Source organism: Malania oleifera, chromosome 8 (genome assembly GCF_029873635.1).
Source record: "Malania oleifera isolate guangnan ecotype guangnan chromosome 8, ASM2987363v1, whole genome shotgun sequence".
In the NCBI taxonomy this organism is placed as follows: domain Eukaryota; kingdom Viridiplantae; phylum Streptophyta; class Magnoliopsida; order Santalales; family Ximeniaceae; genus Malania; species Malania oleifera.
The window spans coordinates 5752744-5777820 of NC_080424.1; the positions used below are offsets into that span (position 1 = coordinate 5752744).

The 25077-nt window shown below is 36.6% G+C and overlaps 1 protein-coding gene across 1 annotated transcript in view; it reads right to left on the reverse strand.

Moving 5' to 3' along the window:
- The window catches only part of LOC131161651 (peptidyl-prolyl cis-trans isomerase CYP59), a 70708-nt gene that overhangs the window by 24473 nt on the left and 21158 nt on the right, over positions 1-25077 (reverse strand). Inside the window, exons 8-12 of the mRNA XM_058117568.1 lie at positions 24609-24731; positions 24426-24503; positions 23657-23703; positions 23464-23519; positions 14110-14150 (exon numbers count right to left, since the gene is read on the reverse strand). Of these exons, the coding sequence (XP_057973551.1) occupies positions 14110-14150; positions 23464-23519; positions 23657-23703; positions 24426-24503; positions 24609-24731 (345 nt within the window). The remainder of the gene's footprint in view (positions 1-14109; positions 14151-23463; positions 23520-23656; positions 23704-24425; positions 24504-24608; positions 24732-25077) is intronic.

Sequence of the window (25077 nt, forward strand, 5' to 3'; positions counted from 1 at the left end):
GCGCAAAGATAATGTATCACCGCTACCATCCCCTTCTAGAGTTGTTTGCTTCCGCTCAGTTTCATTAAGCTTACAACCCTCATACCCAATAGGATGACCATCCTGTAAAAAGATTCCATCAAGGGCATGGTCTAATACATCTAGTTGTGCCTCAAAGGGCTTCATAATGTTTGAAAAAGCAAGTACACATATCATTGCATCCTTCAAGTTGTCAAAGGTTCCCTAGCACTCCTCCATCGAATTCCACCTATAACCTTTCTTCAACAGTTCTGTCAATGAGGTGGTTCTCCTCGAGCACCCTCCACAAACTTGCCATAACAGTTGGTGAGTCAAAGAAAGGAACACAACTCCTTCACTATCGTTGGGGTCTTCTAGTCTTGAATAGGTCTCACCTTCTCCAACCTTGATCACATGATCAAGGAATTCAATGCTCCTTTGAGAAAAAGAGCACGTCTCTCTGTCTCCCTTTTTTTCTTCTCCTTCTCTCCGCATAAAGGTTGTTCTCCTTTAACTTGTCGAACACCTAGCTTATATGCTCTTCATGTTCCTCCAAAATGGAATTTTAGACAATAATGTCATATAAGTATACCACAACAAATTTTTCAAGGTACTCATGAAACACATAGTTCATCCATAAGCAGGATATCACTAGCCTATTCGTCAACCTGAAGGGATTCACCATGAATTCGTACACCCTATACAATGCCAAGCAAGTAATCTTCGGCTAATCACTATCTACTATCCTCAACTGATGGAAGTCTGACCGCAAGTAAAGTTTAGTGAAATACTTGGCATGACTTAGTTGATCGAACAAATTAGCAATTAGTGGAATCGAATACTTCTTGTGCACAGCCAGCTTATTAAGCACATGGTGTTCCACACTCATCCGCATGGTCCTATCATGTTTCCTCTTGAACAACGCCGCTTCTCCAAACAGTGCTTTGAAAGGACGTATACAGCCCGCTTCCAATAACTCGTCAAGTTGCTTCCTTAACCATACTAACTCTAAAGGCGCCATCCTATACAGCCTTTCAGGAAAAGGCTTCACCCCTGGTAACAACTCGATCTCATGCTCCACAGTCTATCATAGAGGCAAGTTGTGCGGTAACTTATCCAAGATCGCAACTTTGTATTCGTCTAACACAACTTGGATGGTAGTAGTCAACGGCTCTTGGCCTACCTTTTCATCCACAACCAATTTGACGGGATATGTCTACTCACCCCCATCTCAAACCATGGTTGGGAGGAACTTCCTGTTGTCCCCTTTATTTGCAATGACTTGCACTACGCATGGGTGATCTCCCATCAAAAAAAGGGAAATAGCAAATGGCATCGATACTGCCTTCATCTCCCTTAAGAATTCCATTCAAGTATCACTTGGGCATCAACCATCGACACGGCCATGAAATTTGCATGTCCCACCTACCGTCAAAGCTTCATAGTCACTTGCTTGGCTACTCCTAGAATAGGCTAAGCTACAAAGTTATATGTTTTCATATGTCTTAAGTCATTCTCCATTTCAAGTTGAGTCTCTATGCTTCTGCCTAAGAAACAAAGTTATAGGTAGCCCCAGTATCCACCATAGTACGGGTTCTCTTCCCATGGATCAGCAAATCCATGAACATCAGCTCTTTCACTTGGGTAACTTTTGGTTTTTTTGCCCAACTCTCCAATGCATTAAGTAACCACATAGCACCCATCCTTGGGGTTTCCTCCTTATCCTCATCATCTCCTTATACCCCTCAAGAATGGAAGCTTGCAAAGCATTGAGGGATGACTTGCAAGGACAATAAGTAACTTTGTGCAAGTCTTAGCATAAGAAGCATGCCAACTTACCCTTACCAATGGATGTATTCAAAGACCAAGCCGAAGAAACTTCCTTTAAAGTTGATGCCTCAGTGTCAGCTTTCCACTTTTGGGTTTGCCCTTCTTGAAAGATGTCTCACTATTTCCAAATGTGCCACTCTTTGTGGACATTGTGGAACTCTCTCCAGCATAGTTAGTTCAAGCATTCCGCAACATCTTTTGCAGTAGGCAAGTCTTGAACTCTCTATCAATGAAGCCCCACCCTTGCCCATGGTTTTGAACCTTCTAAGAAACAAATCAGCTTGTCCATTTCAGACATGTCTCGAGTATCTAACATCAAAGCAGATAATTGAATCACATACTCCTTTACTATACTAGCGTGTTTGAGGTCTTGCAATTTGTGCCAAGCATTTTACTCAACATTCTCATAAAAGAATTGGGCCTTCAACTCTCTCTTCAAGTTTTTCCAACAATCAATTACACAAAGCTTAGCGTCACCACTCAGGTATATTGTCGCCATGGATACTTTCGCCTCCTCACGAGCAGTCTGACACAATTGGGGTTGTGGCACGTTTGCTCTTCCATACTCTACCCTCATAGAGTTGGAATTTTCATAGCACAAACCATCATGTTCATCTTGGCATTAAGATCCCAACACTGGATCCATAAAGCTTCTACCGTAGCATGGAAGTCCTCTGTTATTTCTACAATAAACCATATTGATGCTTTTGCGATCACGATCCCTCTAATAGATCAACACATTAAGCAAGTTTAGCCATCTTCATGGCCACATTGTTGGTTGTCTTAACATGCGCCTCTAGCACCTCAATTCTCTCGGTATTGAATCGCATGGTTTCTTACCAATGCTTCACCTAATCCCACAAGGCAGCTAAATTCCTAAAGCGATTAACCAAGCTCTAGTACCAACTATCACAGGCAGAACACTTCACACCTTGTGAAGGGTCATGTGCACTAGATAAAGCACTCTTATTTAACTAGGCAGCCAAAAGTATACCGCGGTTTACCGCAAGAACACATTCATCGAATACAAAGCAGAAGCAATAAGCAATGGTGTAAGGAAATGAGAATCACACGGTAAACAGTAAAACAACGTAATTCATTAACAACACTTCCATATGCAACATGTGTTTAGCAAGGGAGGCAAGTAGACTAAAAATATTTACAAATGCTAGTGAGTTTTACAATGACCAATAACCGCTCACACTCCCCTAAACAACTTTTTATACTATTCTAGCCCTGGCTCCATAAAACATAAAACTGACCGAGGAGTTATTCTCCCTTTATAAACAAAGGCATTGACACACTCAATGAATAAAACCTATACCACTATTCACATGATGGTTACCCATCCCATGCACACAAGACAAGTAGTCAAAGGCAAGCATAATAACCTAAACAAGCTTGTGAAAAGGAGGGATGGTAAAAAGGATAATAAATAGGTTGGCATGATTAAAAGGACGCTCTTGACCAGTGTGAGTACGCCTCCTTTCAAAATATACTGTCACTTCAAGTTGGCCAGCTTTCTTTCAAATTTTTCAACATTTGCATACACACTTATTTGACCCAACCTTGAACCCCAATTTTTTTTTTTTTTTTTTTTTTTGAGAGGTAAACTTACACCCCATATAGTTTGCCATCAATTGCACATTCTCCACCCCGCCTACATATATAAGTTCATTTTTTCTAATATTAACTCAAAAGCAAACATAGTTACAAACTACAAAAGTATACATGCCAATTATCCAAACTTGCTCCTCCACAACCCCATAGAAAACCATTATCAAAAAACGGAGATAGGTAATCACTGACCCAGTGCTGCTAGACTTTCCCACTTGAAAACCTTTCACAAAACCTTCCTTTCTTGCCCTTCTCACCAACCTAGAAACCCCCCCCCCCCCCAAAAAAAAGAAAAAACAAAATGAAAGAGAAAAGCAGAAATTAGGTCTCCCTACCTCAACCACCTGGACTCTTTTGAAGGTGTCTTTCTCCCACCAATGCTTCAAAGGGGCGCACTCTTCTAGCAGCTTCTTAATATTAAATACTATTGCCTACCACAAAGGGAAGGGACTTTTGATAATGCCAGGAAGTATTTATCTTGCCAACTCCACAATAATGCCATTTTTATTCCAGCATTGAACTCCATAGCCTAGCCTGTTCGAATTTGGGCATTTGTTCCGATAGGGCCCAAAAACCCACAATCCACGAAGCATACATGGATCTTGTCCATCACTAAATGTTTCACCAAGTTGATGGTGGCTATACTATTAGAGAGAAGGTGATAGGATTGGAATTTGTGAATTTCACTAAGCAACACATCACCAGTCCATTTGAAATCCCAAAACACACCTTTTAAACAATATTACTCCCTTTAATTCATGAGACAAAGTGCTCCTCGCCTTTTATGATGTCAACCATGCAAGGCCCACTCCCTACTACTACTACCCTAAGGGTAATGATTAATGAACAAGTGGAGGCAAAGGGGGGCCTACTAAGGAGCAATAATGCACCTACCCTGGACATAGCATACCACCAAAGAGGGGCCTACCAAGACAACTCCATTCTTGAGTTTATGGAGTAGCAGTAGTCATCCAGGTTGAGGTGCCAGTTCCTTCAGCAAGGATGGTCTCTAAGGCTACTTGATCTAGAAACCTTGAAGGAACGAAATACATACAAGCAAAATTTGGCTATCTATCAGCTAAGGTTGACCAATACCAAGAACAAGATACACAACACACGATCCTTCCAAGAAAGTGAGTCTTCTTTTGGCTAAAAAAGAAAATTTTCACCAGAGGAAAGAAAATATAAAGCAAAGGATAATATATCCTCCAAAAGTAAAAAGAAAATAAAGGAAACAATACAGATGGTGGAGCAAAATACAAATGGTAATGTAAAAGGAAAAAAGAAAAACAAGAAACAACATCAAATCAATAAAGCTTGTCAGTGTCACTAGAAATTCGAAAAGCAAGTCCCTTTAAAAAAACCAAAAGTGAAGGCCAAACAAATTCTATCCCAAAGCAACGGTAAAGTACAACTATTTCCATTAAATATGAGTGCATCCTCCTTCGAACCAAAACCACCCCCATAAAACAGCAAAAACATCAAACTTCCATAGCCTGCAAGCGTCCTTGCTCCTACCAAGTAAGGGTAAAACAAAACAGATGATATCATGATGAAACCAACAAAAAAAACAAGTCTTAAGTCCCACTAGATGGGGTCGGCTACATGAATCCTTTTTGGCCAATTTATGTGATCATGGACAATCTCTTCTAACAAATTAAGGGCTATTAAATCCTTACTCACTATCTCATTCCAAGATATTTTGGGTCTATTGCCCCTCACAGCAAGTAACTCACTCTTCCTTATTGGTGCACTATGTGGCCTACGTTGCAAGTGCCCAAACCATCTAAATCGTCCCTCCCTTATCTTATCTTCTACAAAAACTACGTCTAACTTACCGCAAATATGTCCATTACTTAATTTATCTTTCAATATTTTACCCCTCATCAAAGCATTCTCATCTTGGCAACTTTTACTTTTGGATTTGTTGTTTCCCAACAATATGATCCACATAGCAAAGCTAGTCTTATAGTCATCTTATAAAACTTCCCTTTTAATTTTAAGGGTATTCTACGATCACAAAGGACACTTAAAGCACTTCACCATTTTACCCAACCTGCTCTAACTTTATGCATTACATCCTCTTCAACTTCTCCTTCAGCTTGCAAAATAGATCCAAGGTATTAGAATCAACTAGTGTTATTTATTTCTTCATCAACAAGTTTAGCTTTGTCTTCAATATTCCTCCTACTATTATTGAAACTACATTTCATATATTCTGTCTTATTTTACTCATCCTAAAGTCTCCAGATTCTAAAGCTTCTGTCCATAATTCTAACTTAGCCCTACTCCACCCCAAGTTTATCAATCAATACAATATCATCTGCAAACAACATACACCATGGAATCTCATTTTGGATACTCCTAGTCAATTGATCCATTACCAAAGCAAAAAGATAAGGGCTCAAAGAAGATCCTTGATGTACACCTATTATGATTAAAATTCTCTAGTCTCACCATCTATAGTCCTTACGCTAGTCATTACTCCATTGTACATTCCCTTAATAACATCAGTATACCTACTACATACACTTTTTTTTTCTAAAACCCACCATAGAACTTCCCTGGGTACCCTATCATCCTTTTTCTTCAAGTCAATAAATACCATATGCAAATCCCTCTTCTTTTCCCTTCACTTTTCCATTAATCTTCTTAAAAGATATATAGCTTCTGTAGTAGATCACCCATGCATAAAACCAAATTGATTTTCTACGACTTTCGTTTCTAGCCTTAATTTCTATTCAACTACCCTTTCCCACAGTTTCATTATATGACTCATAAATTTAATTCCACGATTGTTATTACAATTTTGAATATTTATTTGGCATTTTCTTAGTTTTTATAATTGTGTTAAATAAATTAGTTAACCATATAATTCCATTATCACTTAAGCCTTTCCAAACTTCAATTGGGATGTTATCCAGTCCTATTGTTTTTCCATTTTTCATCTTTTTTGGTGCAAACCTGATTTTGTTAACTCTAATCTTGCAAATAAAATCTCATATTTTAGTCTTTTCCTCATTTGTCAACTCTAAGTTTAAGCCTTCCATTTGCTTTTCATGAAATAGCTTCCTAAGGTAACTTCACTATCTTTCTTTTATGTCTTCTTCCTTAACCAAGACAATATCATCCTCACTTTTTATACATTTTACATTATCTTAGTCCTTACTTTTCTTTCTCTAGCTCTAGCAAGTTTAATAATATCTCTTACCCCTTCTTTTGTATCAAATCTATCATACAAATGATTAAATGATCTATGTAGCTTAACTCACGGACATTTTTGCATCTTTTCTCGCCTCTTTATACTTTTCAAAGTTATCCATGCTTCTACATTATTGCCATGTTTTATACCAAATTCTTTTTGTCTTTACGGCTTTTTGGACATCTTGATCCCACCACCAACTTTCTTTGCTATTCGAGAATCTTCCTCTTGATTCACCTAAAATTTCTTTTATTGTCTTTTTGATAGAGCTAGCCATCCTTCTCCAAAAAGTGTTTGTGTCCACACCATCCTCTATAGTTCAATCACCATCTTTGATCATTTTATCCTTAAATTTTATTATATTTTCTCCTTTTAGGTTCCGCCATCTAGTTTTCTTACACTAGTTTACTTTATCCTTTCCCTTCCATTTTTTAATACATATATCTAACAATAAAACTCTATGTTTTGTGGTTAAGCATTCACCAGGAATAATTTTACAATTCTTACATGATAAACAATCTACCCACCTAGTTAAGGAAAAAATCTATTTGACTTTTATTTTGTCCACTTTTGAAGGTTATTAAGTATTTCTTCTCTCATCTTAAAGCAAGTATTCATTGTAATAAAATCATATGACATAGTGAAGTCTAAGATCTCCCCAGGATCATTTTTGTCTCCATATCCATATCCTTCATGTAAGGCTGCGTACTATAGACCCATATGCAAGGTAAGGCTGTGTACTATAGGCCCATTGTGGTCCACCCCTTCCCTAGACCCTGCATACGCGGGAGCTTTGTGCACTGGGCTGCCCCCTTTTTTCTTTTTATCCATATCCTCCATGTATCCCCTTATAACCTTTATTATCCCTTCCAACATATCTATTCAAATATGCTCCTATGAATATTTTCTTAGCCCTTGATATGCCTTGTGTAATACTATTCATATCTTCCCAAAATTGTCTCTTAAGATAACTTGAGGACTAGGCACAGTATGAAAAATATTTTAGAAGCAGAAATTCCTCTCGAGGGTTAATTGGGATGTGAGCATAAGGGTATTGGCCTAATTCTTCTTCTGATGATCAATTCAACCTCCGATCAAAAGATATACCTTGGTTATATTTCATCTTTTCTTTCTGCTAAACCGACTCGAGGAGCATAAGCAATGATATTTATTATCTCTTGGTCTAAGACCATCTTGATTTTTATAGTTCTATCCCCTACTCTATTTACATCTACAAAACTAAGTTTTTGTGTACAATAATTCATACCCCACTCTTATGTTTTACTCTTCCAGTATACCAAAATTTAAATCTTGATTTATCAATTTCTCTAGCTTTCTTCCCCACCCACTTAGTTTCTTGAAGGCAAATTATATTAACTTTTCTTCTAAACATTGTGTCCACAATTTCCATGTTTTTACCCATAAGTGTCCCTATATTCCAAATTCCTAATCTAACCCTTGCATATTTGACACCATACCAGGGCAACAACCTAACCCCAAAGTACCCTGATCCATCCAAATAATTAAAAAATGATGAGACTAAATAATTAAAAAATGATTTACAAGAAAAGTACTCTAAGCCATCCAAAAGCCAGCCCCAAAAGTCCCTCCAAAAGCATCCAGTAAAGGAAATAATGATGAAAGCTTTTTCACCTCTAGATTATTGACGCTTTGTTTGAATCAAAGATTTTGTTTGAGGAAAGGAAAATATGAATAAAATCCATTTTTCACTGTGTTTTCTATCTATATCAAATACTACTAAAAATAAAAAAAGTTGTTCTAATATGACTAAAATTCAGGAAAATAAAGTACTGATGTTGCGTAAGATCAAAATTTTCTTCATTAATTTTCTATATATTTTATTTTATTTCTCACTTTTCTTGATAATTAAATAGAAAAGTTTGTTCAGTTTGCTATACAAATTATTTTATTTTCTAATTTCCTTGATAACCAAACAGGAAACAACAAATTTCTTCATATTTTCCTTTTCTTTCCTAATGTTTTCCAAGTTCCAGATGAGGCCAAGGTTCCAATGAAAATGAAAATCCCAAGAAATTAAACCTATTTTAGCTAAAATGAAAAAGAAATATGAGCATTATGAACAGTGGAGAGCCAATAAAGACACGGAAAAGGGGTAGAAAAGGAGATACCTTCCACCCAAATATCCTCCCAAAAATGAATGCAAAAGCCATCAGCCGCTTTATGCCAAAAGACATAAACCTTCAAGAGAAACTACCACAACTACACACTCATCAGAGTTGTGCGTTCAAACACCAAATATCAAAGTCCCAAACTCCCCTTGGCCTTAGACCTACAAACATCCTCCCTACAAATCAAATGATCCCCTTACTCCCCAACATGCAATCAAAGAAAACCCTACATATTATTTTTTACTTTACCTACAACATTGAATAGATTCCTAAACAAACCTGAATTAAAGTGATATACCCACCAAAAGAAAACAAAGCCTCTTCAAATAACCATTAAGACACTTGCACACTTTAACCACTACAAGATTCCAAAACACCAAAAACCGAGGGTTTCCACCCAGACGAACCCCTAAATAACCAATCTAAAAAACCACATCAGGGTAAAGAAGCAAGTTCTGAAGGTCCTGTCAAACGCAGATTAATGGCAGTGATAACACTTTTTCCCATATTAATTTTAGACACCCTCTTAGAATGTAAAAGAGAGTAGGAATAGTCCTGAAAGAATTTCTATGATGAGACAAAAAAAAATGGCAATCATTTGTGAATTGTGACATAATAGCAGTGATTCCACAACAACCTCCAATCACAACTCTGCCTATCAAGCTACTTAAAGCATTGAAAGCAAGAACAAATAGAAAAAAAAGACAAAAGATCCTCTACCTAACAGCCCTCAAATACCTTAACTACATCTAGGTTCCCCACTAATAACGATAGAGACAGAAGCACCAGACAATCACACCCTCATCCCAAGACCTCCAGCAATCACCAAAACCCTTCACTAAAACATTTTCCAAGAAACTCCAACTAACAGGAGCACAAGATTTTTCAGAATCCAACTTAAGCAACATAATTATTCTCCCCCCTATGCACCTCCACCACCCCATTAGCCACAAAAACAACATCCAAACTTTGCCCAACTCATAAAAAGCAATCTAAGAATAAGAAACAGTATCAACCAAAACTAAACTTAAGCCTTGAACAAGGAATGTTGCAATAATCTTTCCAACACCAGTCACCAAGCTAATGGGCTTAAAATCCTTCACCTTAATGGAAGGGCTACTTTTTTTGCACCAAAGTGATAAAATTGGAAATAACATTCTCAACGACAACCCTATTCAAACAGAATTCATGAAAAACCTTCAACAACTCAAACCTAACCACATCCCAGCAATTGTTGGGAAAAAAAAAACGAGCATTAAAGCCTTCAATCAAGGAGCCTCATCCCTCTCTACCCCAAATACAATGATCTTCACCTTTTTCCAGCCAGGACACCTCATTAGATACAAGAATCCAGTCCATACCCTCAATCCTAGGTTTAAAACAATCTAGCTCTGAATAAAGATCTTTAAATAAAAAGATAACATCAAATAAAGCTAGGATCTCAAATAACATCATCTGCACTAGACTCCAATTCCCTAAATCATATTTTTTCTCCTATCCCCATTGGCCAAGCTACGAAAAATCTAAAACTACAATCACCATCCCTAACTCACTTAAATCTCATCTTTTACCACCAACTTCTAACTTCCTTGCTTCTGGCATGATGTGTAGCATGAGAACAGTAATCTTAGAGCTGCCTTTCCTCCCGTCTACAGCTTAGCTTGTGACAAAAATGCCCTTATCAGTCATCATCTCCAAATCACTGATCAGGGAATTTTTTGGAATATTCCTTTTACTAGAAATTTGGCAGAATGGGAACTTCATGCACTCGCTCACTTTTGCATAAATCTCTATAGTTTCCACTTCCAAAACATCCCCAATGAACCAAAATGGGCTTTGGACAAAAATGGTGTTGTCACTGTTGAATCTTTCTACAAGAATCTCTCCTCAACAGAGACAAATTGTAATTACTCCCATTGGATTCCATTTGGAGGACAGCAGCCCCTTCAAAGGTTGCCTTTTTTGTTTGGGAGTCCACACATGGAAATATTTTAACCCTCAACAATCTGCAGAGAAGGGAACTTACAATCATAAATAGGTGTTTTCTTTGTATGGCTGATGCAGAATCAGTCAACCACATTCTTTTCCACTCCCCCTGACAAAAAACTGGTGGAATATGGTTCTATCTTTAACTGGATATCAGTGGGTTACTGCAAATTCCAGAAGGGAGATTTGGGCTTGGAAAGACATCAGAGCCACCAAGGAGAAGTGAGGCTTTGAACCTCATTCCTCTCACCATATTTTGGTGTGCTTGGGAAGAAAGAAATAAGAAAGCCTTCAAAGATACAGCTGCTCCGCTTCAGATTTGCAAAGAGCAATGGATTGCTGTTGTTTCCTGCTGGCATAGTGGGCAAATTGTTAATGATTTTAATGTAATCCTTGATGTTTGCAACACTCTACAGAGTGGTTGATGTTTTGTACCACAGGATGAAATCCCCTTGATGCCATGCTAACGTAAATTTCTTTTTTCTGATCCAAGCACTTAATCACACGCAAAATCAAGTTTTCATAACTCTTTACATCCCTAAAAAACTGCTAAATTCCATTTCTTCAGAACTTGTTTGAGGTACTCAACTTCTTCATAAACATAAACCCTACTGCACCTCAATGACCATTCATTCCAAGTCTCTCTACCAAAGTGACGTACAATATGCTCAAAACACAATGGGGAAATGATCAAGACACCAATCTATACAGAATCTCTCGAGAAAGTTTGGAAATCCATCCTCCCAATCACTGCAGGAAAGAGAAAAAGAAAAAGAAAAATATAGCCAAATGACCAGTTATCCCCTGAGCCAACCCGGACAAGATGGCATCCTTCAATGGGAGATTCCTCAACCCACATAAACCTGTCAAAGTTCTGGTGTTTCTCATGTCCTAACAGTGCCTTCCACATCAACTAAACCACCCTTGTGATTGGCACATTCATTGCTCTCTACTCTCATGACCATATCTAAATCATCTTAACCAATTTTCTCTCATCTTGTCTTGGTTTTAAATAGTGAGTGCAACCATTGTGTAACCGATTCAGTGTTCGTGATACCATTACACACTGCTAAATCAATGGGAATAAAAATCAGAGCAGTAGCTACTGTTACATAACAGCCACTACAGCCATTACACAGCCACTTAAAGACTGTTATGGCAAAAATTACCTTTTTCTACTCATTTTCCCTTTCATAAATCAATCACAATATGCTATGTTAAGAAGGGGCAGGTTACAATGAGGATGATAACGGCAACAAATTATTTGTTTTTTGTAAGATTCACAAGATATGCATTAATTAAAAATTTTCCATGAATATTGTTTTGCTAAAAGAAAATATTTATTTTGATAGTATTAGAAATTTGATATTTCTTTTCTTTTCATTGTTTTTAATTTCAACCTTATTTTCTTTTCTAACTTTTGCCTCATTCAAGTTGTGAATACTTTATTTAATGATAAATTTTATGATTATAATATTATAATTTTAAAGCTTTGGTTTATTAATATAACTTGTTTAATTACTGTATGTCTTATGTGCCCCATAGATTAATGTGGTGCATATCATATTTTGTTTCATTAATTAATTTATCACACATACGATTAATGAAAAGTGAAAATATATATAAATTTTCTATAGATAGTGGTTTTTATAACAAACATAAAATTTATTACCCTTACTAAACAATATTAGTAATCTGAAAAAGAGGATCCAAACACACTAAAAATCAATTTAAGGACTAAGAGCTTGGCCTGCCTTTAGGAGCAAAGTTTTAAAGATTCCTTTGGGGGAACACAGGTGAGGTTTTCAAACATCTTGTTAAATGGGGAGTGGTAAGGCCTTTCTGGGGAAATGGCTTAAGAGATTCATGACTGAGAAAAATCACCTCTGGAGGAATGTCACTGCTGTCAAGAATGGTCTCTATGATAATGGTTGGACCTCTAAAGTTTCGAAGGAAGCGCATGGTACAGGTGTTTGGAGATATATCAAAAGGGGATCGGAGAATTTCTTCTCCCTCATCTATTTCCTTGTGGGGAATGGAGCTGATATTTTCTTCTGGCATGATATTTGATGTGGTAATTCACAACTCAGCTCCTCTTTCCCTTCCATTTTCAGACTTGCGAACAACAAAGATGCCCTTATTAGCCAATACTTGGAGTTCACCAATCAAGGGATTGTTTGGGATATTCCTTTGAATAGATATTCTTTTGATTGGGACTTTATATTTTTACAGATATTTTCAGCAGTCTCTATGAGTCTCATTGTCAGGCCAGTTCTGATGAGCCCAAATGGGTTTTGAAGAAAGATGGGAACTTCACTGTCAGCTCTTTCTATAAACACCTTGTTTCTTAGGCTGGGAGCAGCACCAACTTCCCATGGAAGCTGATTTGGAAAACGACAGCCCCTTGAAAGGTTGCCTTTTACACATGAGAAGCTACTCTTGAAAAAATCCTTACTTCAAACTGTCATCCAAAAAATTAAAAAAAAAAACCTCCCTCTTGTCAATAGATGCTTTTTATGCTTGGAGCAGGAGGAAACGGATGATCACATACTCCTGCATTGTTCTTGGACGAAGAAATTGTGGAACCAATCCATCTCCATTGTAAATCAGAAATGGATCACTGCAGGTACAGTGGGAGGTGAACTGTGGGCTTGGAAAGGGATCAATCTAATAAGGGAGAAGCTCTCCCTCCCTCATTCCCCTTGCTATTTTCTAAGCCAAGTGAAGAGAAAGGAATAGAAGAGCTTTTCAAGGGATTATCTCTCCCATTCGAAGTGTCATGGAACATTGGATTGCTATGATCTCTAGTTGGCATTCTAGGCTAGTTGAAAGGGACCCCTTTATGATCCTTGATTTTCTTGACACTTTTCAGTAAAGGATGTTTCTCTCCCGTTTGTTTCTTTGTACTTGGGCGGCATCCCCTTGATGCATCGTTCAATACAATTTTCTTTACTGATCAAAAAAAGAAGGGTTAAGCGCTCAAAACAAGCAAAATATCAATATACATAAGGGGATGTGTGCATGAAAAAAAAAAAAAACACAGCCCAGCTTCTCATGTATTTAGGATCATAACCTCACTTAAAAAAGGAAAAATAAAAAACATTCAAAAACTAATTCTTTTTATCAATCATTATCCAGTTCCAGTTTACCGTACATTAATTAAACTCCATTCACTCCATCACAAACCCAAGACATAAAGAGGGAGACAAGCACATCAAGCCTGTCAAGGACAAACTATATGAGGACCAAAAAAAAAAACTATTGTGCAATATATTGGAAGAGGGAAAAAAAAATAAAATAAAACATACTCCCAGCTCTTCAAGATACCTTAAAATATGCTTGTTCACAAGCCTCATCGGTTTCAAATTCTGGAGCAACAAAACAAAAACGATTGTTAATGGTCAAATCATATAATAATTTATGACAACATATACAACTATTGCAGAAAAGAAAGTTCCATCAGTCTCACACTGTTTGCATACTCTTCCATGATTAAGTTTATTCACAAATAAGGTTGTTTATCATTAAGACTTTCATAGGGCACAATCTGAAATAACAATTCTGAAGGGGGTGAACTTGACTGATTTACAATGTGTCTGGAGATCTTTCTTCTTAACTATGAAAGGGGATCGTCTATCTTGTAAGGATTGCATAGTTATCCTAGGTGAAAGTTTGGCTACAGAACATAGAGTCCTAGCATTAGATATACATACTAAAAAAAGGAAGAAAAAGAGCAACATAAATCAACACAAAAGGATTAGATGGGGGAGCTTGAAAGGAGATAATATAGTAAAATTCAAAGATAAAATAATTAATGAGTGTGATTGTACTATAGAGGATAAGGTAGATGCAAATACTGTTTGGAATAAAATAGCTAATTCTACCGTAAGGATAGCAAAAGAGGTTTTAGGTGAGGCCAAAGGAAGATACTCGGGCAGTAAATAAAGTTGGTAGTGGGATCAAGAAGTCCAAAAAGCTGTTCAGGCAAAAAGAATTTGGTATAAAATATGGTAAAATTGTAGAAATATAAAAAATCTTGAAAAATATAAAGAGAGGAAAAAAAGAACTATTCGTAAAGCTAAAGATAGAGCTTATGATACTTTATATCTAGACTAGATACAAAAAAAAAAAGAGGATAAAAAGACATTTATAAACTTGCTAGAGCTAGAGAAAGAAAATGCAAAGATTTAGGTGATATAAAATGCATAAAGAATGAGAATGATAATGTATTAACTAGAGAAAAAGACATAAAGAGAGGTGATAAGGATACTTTGATAAGTCGTTGAATGAAAACTAAAATGAAAGATTGAACGTTGAAGTGACAAATGGGATGAAGACAAAAAATATGAGATTTATTCGCAAAATTAAAGTTCTTGAAGTTAATATGGCATTAAAAAAGATAAAAAGTAGGAAATCTATAGGATCAAATAAAATACCAATTGAAGTTTGGAAATGTTTAGAGGATAAAGGAAAAATATTTGATTAACTAACCTATTCAACATTATTATAAAAACCAAGAAAATGTCAGAAGGATGGAGGAAAAGTATGTTAGTACCTTTATACAAAAACAAACACGATATTCAAAACTGCAATAACTATCATGGAATTAAGATTATGAGAAAGGGTAATTGAGCATAGAATAAGACCAGAAACAATAGTTCCAGAAAATCAGTTTGGTTTTATGCCTAGGAGATCAAGCTTAATGGAAAAGTTTAGGGAAAAGAAAAGGGACTTGCATATGTTTTTATTGACCTAGAGAAAGCTTATGATAGAGTACCTAGGGAAGTTCTTTGGTGGGTCTTAGAAAAGACGGGGATTTGCAATAGGTATACTGAGGTCATTAAGGATATGTATGATAGAGTAGTGACTAGCATTAGGATTGTAGGAGGGGAATCTGAAGATTTTCAACCTCAATACATGTACTTCAAGGTTCTACTTTGAGTCCCTATCTTTTTACTTTAGTGATTGATGAACTTACTAAGAATATTCAAAATGAGATCCCTTGGTGTATGTTATTTTCAAATGATATTGTGTTGATTGATGATAGTAGGAGTAGAGTGGAATCTAAGATAGAACTTTGGAGAGCCACATTAGAGTCTAAAGGGTTTAGGATAAGTAAGAACAAGACCAAATATATGAAATGTTATTTCATTAATGTAAGGAGTAGTAGTGGAGAGAAGATTAAACTTGATAATCAAGAGATTAATAGCACTAACAGATTTAGATATCTTGGATCTATTATGCAAGTTGAAAGGCAAATTAAAGAAGACGTAGTACATAGAATTAAAATAGGTCGGGTAAAATGGAGGAGTGAGTCAGGTGTGTTGTGTGATCATAGAATACCCTTAAAATTACAAGAAAAATTTTATAAGACGGCTATAAGGTCGGCTATGCTTTATAGTTTAGAATGTTAGGCAACTAAGAAACAACATGTACAAAAAGTAAAAGTTACTGAAATGCGAATGTTAAGGTGGATGAGTAGTATAACATTAAAAGATTAAAGTAAAAAAATGAGCATATATATCGAAGACAAGATAAAGAAGGGGCAGCTTTGATGGTTTTGACATTTGAAACACAGATCTAATAAAGCACCTATGAAGAGGAGTGAGTTATTTTTTCTAGCATGAAAAGGGGTAGGGGTAGGGGTAGGCCTAAATAACTTGGAATGAGGTAGTGAAGAAGGATTTAATAGCCCTTAATCTAATAGAGGAAAACGCTCTTGAACAGGTGAATTGGCGGAAAATGATTCATGTAGCCGACCCCACCTAGTGGGACTAAAGGCTTCTTGTTGTTGTTGTTTGTTGTTGTGTTGATGTTTGTTTTCAATTTCCTTTTCCTTGACATGTTCTTGAGAGAATGATTTTATCCTCTATATTTCTCCTTCTGCCTCTCATAAATTCCTTCTTTTTATTAAAAACTAAAAACTAAAAAGACTTAAACTAAAAATTCAAGGTGAAACCTATGACAAATCCCAGCTGCCATTTATAATACCACCTATTTCCACTCTAACCCCCACTCCCCGCACTGCAAGGAAAAAGTGTGAGCACGGGTGACTGCTTTTTTTCACTCCATGAAACTGAAAACCGACTTCATAATGTCATCTAACAGTTTATGCACAAAGTGGCAGTTTTATTATTCCCTATTTTGGGCACTAACAGCTTGATGATAAAAGGATAAAACAGATTGTGCAAAATATTACAGGGAACACACCTAAACTTAATTTTGCCACTAAACACACCTGTCCAAACTTTTTGTTCACTCACCACTCTCATAGCATTTCTATTTATTGACAGAAAAATATTTGCCATGACAAATGCCATCGAAGAAGTGCAGTAGGTGAGACAATGCGGTATTAATTATGTGTTTCTTTTTAATTATAAAATCTATTGAACTAACCTGTTTTAAAGTCATTACTGTAAATCCCTCCCTCTCTCTCATAATAAGCAGTTAAGCACCAAATATTAAATTGTACTGATGCATCATCCATGTCTCAAACCTTTGTACCAATAACAGCGAGGAAGAAGCATAAAACACGACTGAGGCCCACAACTTAGGCTTCCCATTCAGAACAACTGCTTAAAGAGTAGGCTTAGGAAGTTACAAGTAATATGTTAATTTGACACACAGTTTGTCTTATGAAAATTTAGTTCATCAGTGATTGTTTTGTAAATATTAGTTTCACGTAAGTGTAGGATGTACTGGTGTACAAGTATTTTGCAAGATATCATACAACAGTTACATTTTAAACAAAGAGTTATATTACAAGAAAGAAGAAAGGTACAATATGAAAGACAAGGCACCAACTCAATAATGAAGAAATGAAACAAAAATAAATATATATCCACAGTATGAAGATAATAAAGCAAAGCTAGGAAGCACTGACACTTCAGGGAACCTGAAGTGTCTGACATGTCAGATACTGACACCTACACAACATGCTCGGACACCAGTTTGGAATTTTTTTTTTTTTTTTTTTTTTTTGGGACGTGGCTGAGGCACTCTCCAACACCTCACCAGTGAGTACACATCCAGTATTCTTTTAGCAAGAACACTTCCTGTTGTTGCCCCTTCAATTCTGCTAACATAAACCCCAGAAAATTTTTAAGACAAGCCAAGTGACTGAGATTCAAGAGGCTGTTCAGCATTGGACTGTTAAGACATTGGAGCACTAGTGCAATGGCACCAGCCTTGCAGAGCAGTGCCAGACTTCCCAGCCCCCAGAATTCCCCTGCTTTGCCAAAACAAAGACTACAAGAAGACTCACAACTTGCTGGAGGCAGATCATTGGCTTCCTTGCTTCTTCGGTCCGAGCTTGGAGCCCAGCTGACGCAACTGGTAAGACTATTATTCAAGGCTTCCAGTCTCTTTCTTCTCCCTCCCGCCTTTCCACCCCACTCCCCCCTCCCCCAATTAAATTGCTAGTTCTCCACCCTCTATTAATCTGTTTGTGTTTTTTTATTTAATTTCTTGATGAGGTATGCCCATCACACCATCAGCAGTGCCATTGAGTTGTTTTTTGTCGGACCAATTTTTTCTAATATGAATGTAGTCGATGATTGTATAACCGTAGTTTGTAAAATATGCAATTGAATTTTTTTTTATCAGTAAAAGATAGTATATATTAAAAAGGCATCAAGGGGATGCCAGCCCAGGGTACAGGAAATCAGCAGCCCTTAAAGCTGTCACAAAAATCAAAAGTTACACTGAAATCATTTGCTACAAGTCCACCATGCCAACTAGTAACCACAGTAAACCACTGCTCTTTGCTGAGCTGAAGCAATGAGATTGAATTTTTAAAAACTTTCCCGTTCCTGTCTTTACCAGAAAATTGCTAGAGGAATCAGAGACAAAGCCTTCCTCTTTTCCTTTGTTGCCCAAATCCCTCTCCAGGCCCAGAGCTCCCCTCCCGCAGAGCTGGCAATGAACCACTGATGTCCAATGAGGGTTAGAGCGCAATTCCAAAGAATTCTGGTCCAGGGGCAATAGGAGGATGTGATCAACTGATTCTACCTCAGCCATGCAAAGGGCACATCTCTTAGCGACAGACAACTCCCTTCTCTGCAAGTCATCCAGGGTCAAGATCTTACCATGAGCTGCTTCCCAAGTGAAAAAGGCAACTTTTGTAGGGGCAGCCATCTTCCATATCTGAGGCCAAGGGGAGTGAGTACTGTTTTGACTCCAGAGGAAAAAGTCTCCCGTAGAAGGATCTGACAGTAAAGACCCCCCTTCTTGTCTAAAGGCCAAACAGGAAAATTAAGTGTTTTGATTCTGGAACTTGTACAGATTACTATAGAAGTCATGAGCTGGCTGAGTTCCCAGAAAAACCCCTGATTTGAAGTTTGAAGGTGTTGACTTATGCAGGCATCTTTATCACAAGCCAAGTTGTAAATGGATGGAAATAAGACACCGAGAGCCTCCTGATCACTCCAGACATCATGCCAAAAAAAGATACTGTCACCATTCCCCACCTGAAATCCACACCCCTCCACCATGTGGTCCTCTGCCAGCCGATAAGATTCACTCATCATGCTCAAGCCTATATTTCCATTTTAAATTAAAATACCTCAATATTAGTCATCTAAAAGGAAAAAATGCCTAAATAAATCTATTTTTTATATTAATTAATGTATGCATGTGGTGTCCTATCCTCATGTTTTCAAAATTGCCTTCTCACTGTTCGTATCATGTCGTATCCATTTCCTGCATCAATATCCATGCTTCCTAGAAGCAAAACAATCCAGTCTTTAACTGCATGTTAGTTAAAGAGACGCCTCCAAAAGGGTACCAAAGCGATGCAAGAATAACCACCTTACTCCAAACCCAGGGAGAAGTATCAATACCCTTGAAGATAAAAATAGTGCTCCTTCCAACTTTATGCACTAAATAATTGCAAAAAACCATACAACTCCAAAGAGCATTCCAGTCTTTCACCCTCCCATAACCCAGAAAATGAAGAAGACAAAGGCTACCAAAGAACAAACCCAGCTCTCTCCAAAAACAGCAAAAATATTATTCCACATAAACCATGAAAAAGGGAATTATAAGAACCAATATGAACAAGTCTCACAACTAATATAGCAAGGCACAAGCACATCTAGAGACAATGCCCTAAGCCTTTGCCTCAAAAATAAATCATTCCTATTGATTTTATTAAGGATTGAAATCCAAGGGAAACCTTTACATTTTTGGAGCACCATCAGTTTTCCAAATAAAGGAATGTAAGGGAAAAGGAATAGCACTTGAATCATGAACCAAATGGGTGAAGAAATACTTGGAATAAAAGTTCCCAAAAACATCCAAATCCAATTTCTTTTTTCCCTTATCAAGATCTACAAAAGAAAAACCACTGGTTTAACAAAAAAATCAGTTCATTTATCTCCCTCTCATTTAAATACAACACAAAAATGAAAATCTCATGACTCCACATTGTGAGTTATGAAGAACCAAACATGGGAGAATTATGAAAGCTAGACAAATGAAAAAGAGGAGGAAAAGATCAATTGAAAGGAGCCTTTCCAAATCACTAATGCTCTCAAAAGCAGAATCAGCTTCTCACTCTCTCCCCCCAACAACATTCAGTTACTTTTCTTCCTTCTTTGTCTTCTTCACCATTTTCTTCTTCTCATTCTTTCTCTCCTTCTCTTCCTTCTCTCTTTTCTTATCTCTTTTCTCTCATCTCCCTTATTGCCCTGCATCAAATTTGGCAACAAAGAAACCATCAATCATCTTTAGCGAAGTCCATTTCACACTGCTACAGTTGGACTTCTCCACCACTTCAACAACACCAGAGATACTCTCTCATTTTGACACCACAGAACCACCTTTGACCAGGCCTTGCCATCAAAGTCTTAAACTTCAAGCTTGATTCAAATGCTAAGCCTTCAAAAAAACAAAATTCCAAATGAAATTTTGAAGCCATCATGGTCGCCCCTTCTCAAACACTGCATACATGGGAGTTTTGTGCAACGGGCATAAAATTCATTTTATGAAATTTTAGGAACTACTAATAGATGTAATAATGCAAGATTGAGTACTAAAATACTGTAAATAAAATGCATCAATGACATTTATGTGGTGCACAAGGTTAATAACTGTAATACCATCCACATTTAAAATATTTAATTTTACATAAATGAAATTCATAAAACATTATAAATAGAGCATAATAATGCAAGATTTAGAACTAAAATATTGTAAATAAATGCGTCAATGACAGTTATGTCATGTACAAGGTTAATAAATGTAATACAACCGTCATACAAAGAATATTCAATTTCCATAAATAAAATTCATAAAAGAGTCAAATAATAATTATTTTACAAATACGACAGAAACTGATGGAAAGAGTTTGAAGAACAGTTTTCTTATTTGGTGCGTATTAGGTTTTATCTCTGGTTTTTTTTTTTTTTTAACTTTTGAGGATTCCTATCCTTGACTGGGTTGTAATCCAGTTATCTTCCTTCTTAATTCATTTTTTCATTAGCAAATTTTTTTTAAAAAAAAGCAAAGAGTGCATAACTGTGTTCTTACCTAGGCACTTTTCACAAACAAAGAAGTCATTTTTTCTGGTTAGAGATCTGAAAACCTTGGGGTGGTAGTTCAGAATTCAGTCATTTTTTCTGGTTAGAGATCTGAAACCTTGGGGAGGAAGTTCAGAATTCAACCCACAATCAAACAAAAAACTCACTGGCACCTGAGAACTATCCATAACAGACTTAAACACATAGAACATTTATGCAACGGATATTTCAATCATGGTTTCAAAATCCATACCAGACCAGCTGGTCCAGCCATGTCAGACCAAAACTGGTTCAGTTACCAGGCTGGGTGATGCGTTGAAACTGTAAATGACAGCAACTTGGGAGTACCCAGCCTACAGGGGAAAAAAAAAAAGTGTTTCTATCTTGTCCTTGCAGAGTTTAGAACCTTAACCCCACATATGATGGGGACATTGGGGAGAACATTACCAATGCAGCCACAGCAGCTTCTTAACCATTTATTGAACGAATAGTGTGTGTGCACGCAAAAAATCAATCTAGTCCACATCTATATAGAGGTACGTGTGTGTACATTCATTTATACAAATATAAATAAATATGAATTAATCAAATCATGTACTCTTTTACCCTAAAGTAAATTTTAGTCAAATCATACTATCATTTAACATTTGTTGACTCAAAATAATAATAATAGGTAATTGTCATCTTCATTGCCCTTGGCGGCGGCATCATCATCATCATCATCACAAAACCCCCTTTGTAGTGCACACACACACAAAAATATATGTATGTATGTATGTATATGTTATTTTGATATCACTTTGTCAACTCATTCAACCAACCCAATGGCTTTCACCGGTTTGGTCACAGAGTCTTTAAATTATGATTTCAACTGAAGTTCCACAACAAAATCCAAACCCTAATATTTGGGTTGGTTACATAACGGCATTTTTCACTCAATTTACAGTTACAACAAGAATTTAAGCTAGCATAATTTTAAATTAAACTTCTACAACAGTTGTCAAGAGCAGTGATTGTTCTTTATCCAGGCCTCAGCCAGCTATTTAAAAAACTAGGAACATTTTGTACAAGCGTTATTAAGTTCAAATTCAATTATGAGAGTCATAGTGCCCTATAAATTTGTGTTTCCAATTCCAAAGCAAAAGAAAAAAGGATAAATCAAAAAGGTGAACAAATGGAGACACTGAAACTCAAGGAGAAAGGCATTCATGGAATTTCCATTTCGGGAGAAATCTTAATGAGAGAGAGATTAACGAGTTGGTCCTCTTGACTAGGTTGCTTGATTCTTTTTCATAATCATTTGGGAGTAAAAGGGCTTGGAGCTTAGACACATGGGGAGGATTCTCTTGTAAATCCTTTTTCTCTTATTTGACTTGTGAACCTATAGCGGATAAATTTTCTTTGTATCCATTGATTTGGAGAGCCAAAGCTCCCTTGAAAATAAAAGCTTTCATTTGGACCGCAGTACTTGAAAGAATTAATACCAATTACTTTCTTCAGAAGAGAAGACCCAAAAAAGCCGTCTTTGGATATTTATATCCTTGGCTTGACGAGTGGAGAGTCTTGTGCACATTTGTTTCTTCATTGTCCATACACGTTCTCTATTTGGAATAAATTATTTGGTATATTTGCTGAGGATTGGACTTGTCCGTCCACATCAAAGGCGTTTTGCACCATCATGTTTAGAGCTTTGGTAAAGGAAAAGATAGAAAATTTTTATGGTGATGCTCTATTACGGTTATAATTTAGTGTGTTTGGATGGAAAGTGAATGCTAGAATTTTCAAAGGAGTGGCTATGTCTGGTGTCTTGCTTTGGAGTAGAGTGACTTATCTTTCTTCATTGTGAGTGCCAGCAAATGGTTTTTTTAGCCACATCTCTTTGGAAGACATGCAGCGGGACTGGTTGGCTCTTTTGCATTGAGTTTTTTGGGCTTAGACTGTGAAACTTGTAATTTTTTATTTTTGATATAAAGGGAGGATTTTGCTCTCCCTGTTTTTTCCTTTTTGTTTTATTCTTCTTGTACATTCTGGCCTCTCTAATAAAATTTCTTTCTTTATCAAAAAATAAAAAAATAAAAAATAAAACTTTTTCTTCTCATGCACAACAGACAATCTATTACATAAACAAGACAAAATGCTAAACATAGGGGATTACACTGACCAATGAAAGCATAGCATAAACTGTCTCCAGTCTTGTAATCACGGATAATTTCAGCCCTGCCATCATTTACTTATGATTAAGAAAGCATTTTCACACAATCCAGACAGGCCCAGGAAAAAAGACACAAAAAAGGAATTAAAAAATCATCAAGAGAGAAATGGAAAGGAAAGTTTCAGAGTATTTAAGAACTCACGATACAACAGTTCCAAAACGCGAAAAGATAGTATGCAGGTCCTCATCCTGCATTAAAAGGTAAACAACCAAATGATCACAGGGATCTCTTAGTATACAACCTACAATAACAGAACAGAGACAGTGTTTGGCATTTTGTTTGGAACTAGAAAGCAGTAGCATATTAAAAATTATCATGGTAAGCATATCCATTACATACCACCATATTTCTAAAGGTGCTTGTAAAACAAGCAAAAGAGAACTATGAAGCATAGAGAAAAATAAAACACTACCCCAGCATGCACCTCAGACTTGAGAGCATGCACATTTTTAAAGCCTCTTTATGCACCTTAAGCCTGAATATGTGGTGATGCTCACATTTCGCAGGTATCCCACAAGGCTTATGATTCACAATGTGAGACTAGCACATTTCTCTGTCTTGGATGCTTTTATAGACCATACACAGTGCAGGACCATTATTGCAATCTTCATTTGTTCATTCTATAAGATTTTTCACGGTTAATTGAGATACACAGGCCACAGTATAGCAACAAGAATGTAAAAGCATGAAAGTACAAGAAATGGGGGTATATTTAAATTCATTATTATATTCATCTTTCTCTTATTGTTACCTTTAAATATTTTTATCAACAATTAATATTTTTTTTAAAAAATCAAGGATTGCACTATACCAAAGTACGGGTAAAACACCTCGCTTAATGCTTTCAACTGTGAACTAAAATGAGGTGTGCCAAACATTGAGGAAGAGAGAATAGGGTAGAAGCACTTACTTCAGTAACAGGATTCAGTTTACAAACAAATAACACATTCTCAGGAGGCTTTATCTCCGCATCAGGAATGTCCCCAATCTGTGGAGCACCAAAAAAAAGAACAATGATTGATTCAACTAAAACAGAAGATCACAATCAACTTGGCCTAGAGAGTGAGCTATTGTTTATCAATTAGATGCTTACCGCCTCAAGTACAACAGCACTAGAATGTGCTCCCTTTGCACGAATAACTTCCTCAAGCTCTGCAGGACCCAATTGTTCATCCATGGGCACCCAGTCATCTTCAAGTCGCACGTCATCATCAACCTAAATACAATGGAGCGAAAGAAGTTACTACTACAACTAAGAAATAAACCAGTGCATCCCAAGACCCAAGATGGATAATGGATATCACTTTAAAACCTCACTATATTAACTCAGTTTTCTATAGTTCACAACTATTAAAAAACCCACATTCTGGGAAGTGGTTAATGGTTAATAATGGTTGGACTGAACTTTCTTAGATGGACTCATCTCAAGCATATCAAATCTTTCTTGGTTCTTTTATTTTCGTATTCCAATTATAGCACACTTCACCCTTTCCATAAAATTTAATGCTCATATTATTGGAAGCAATTCTTTAATTAATGTCCATTACCAAAAAATTCTTTGT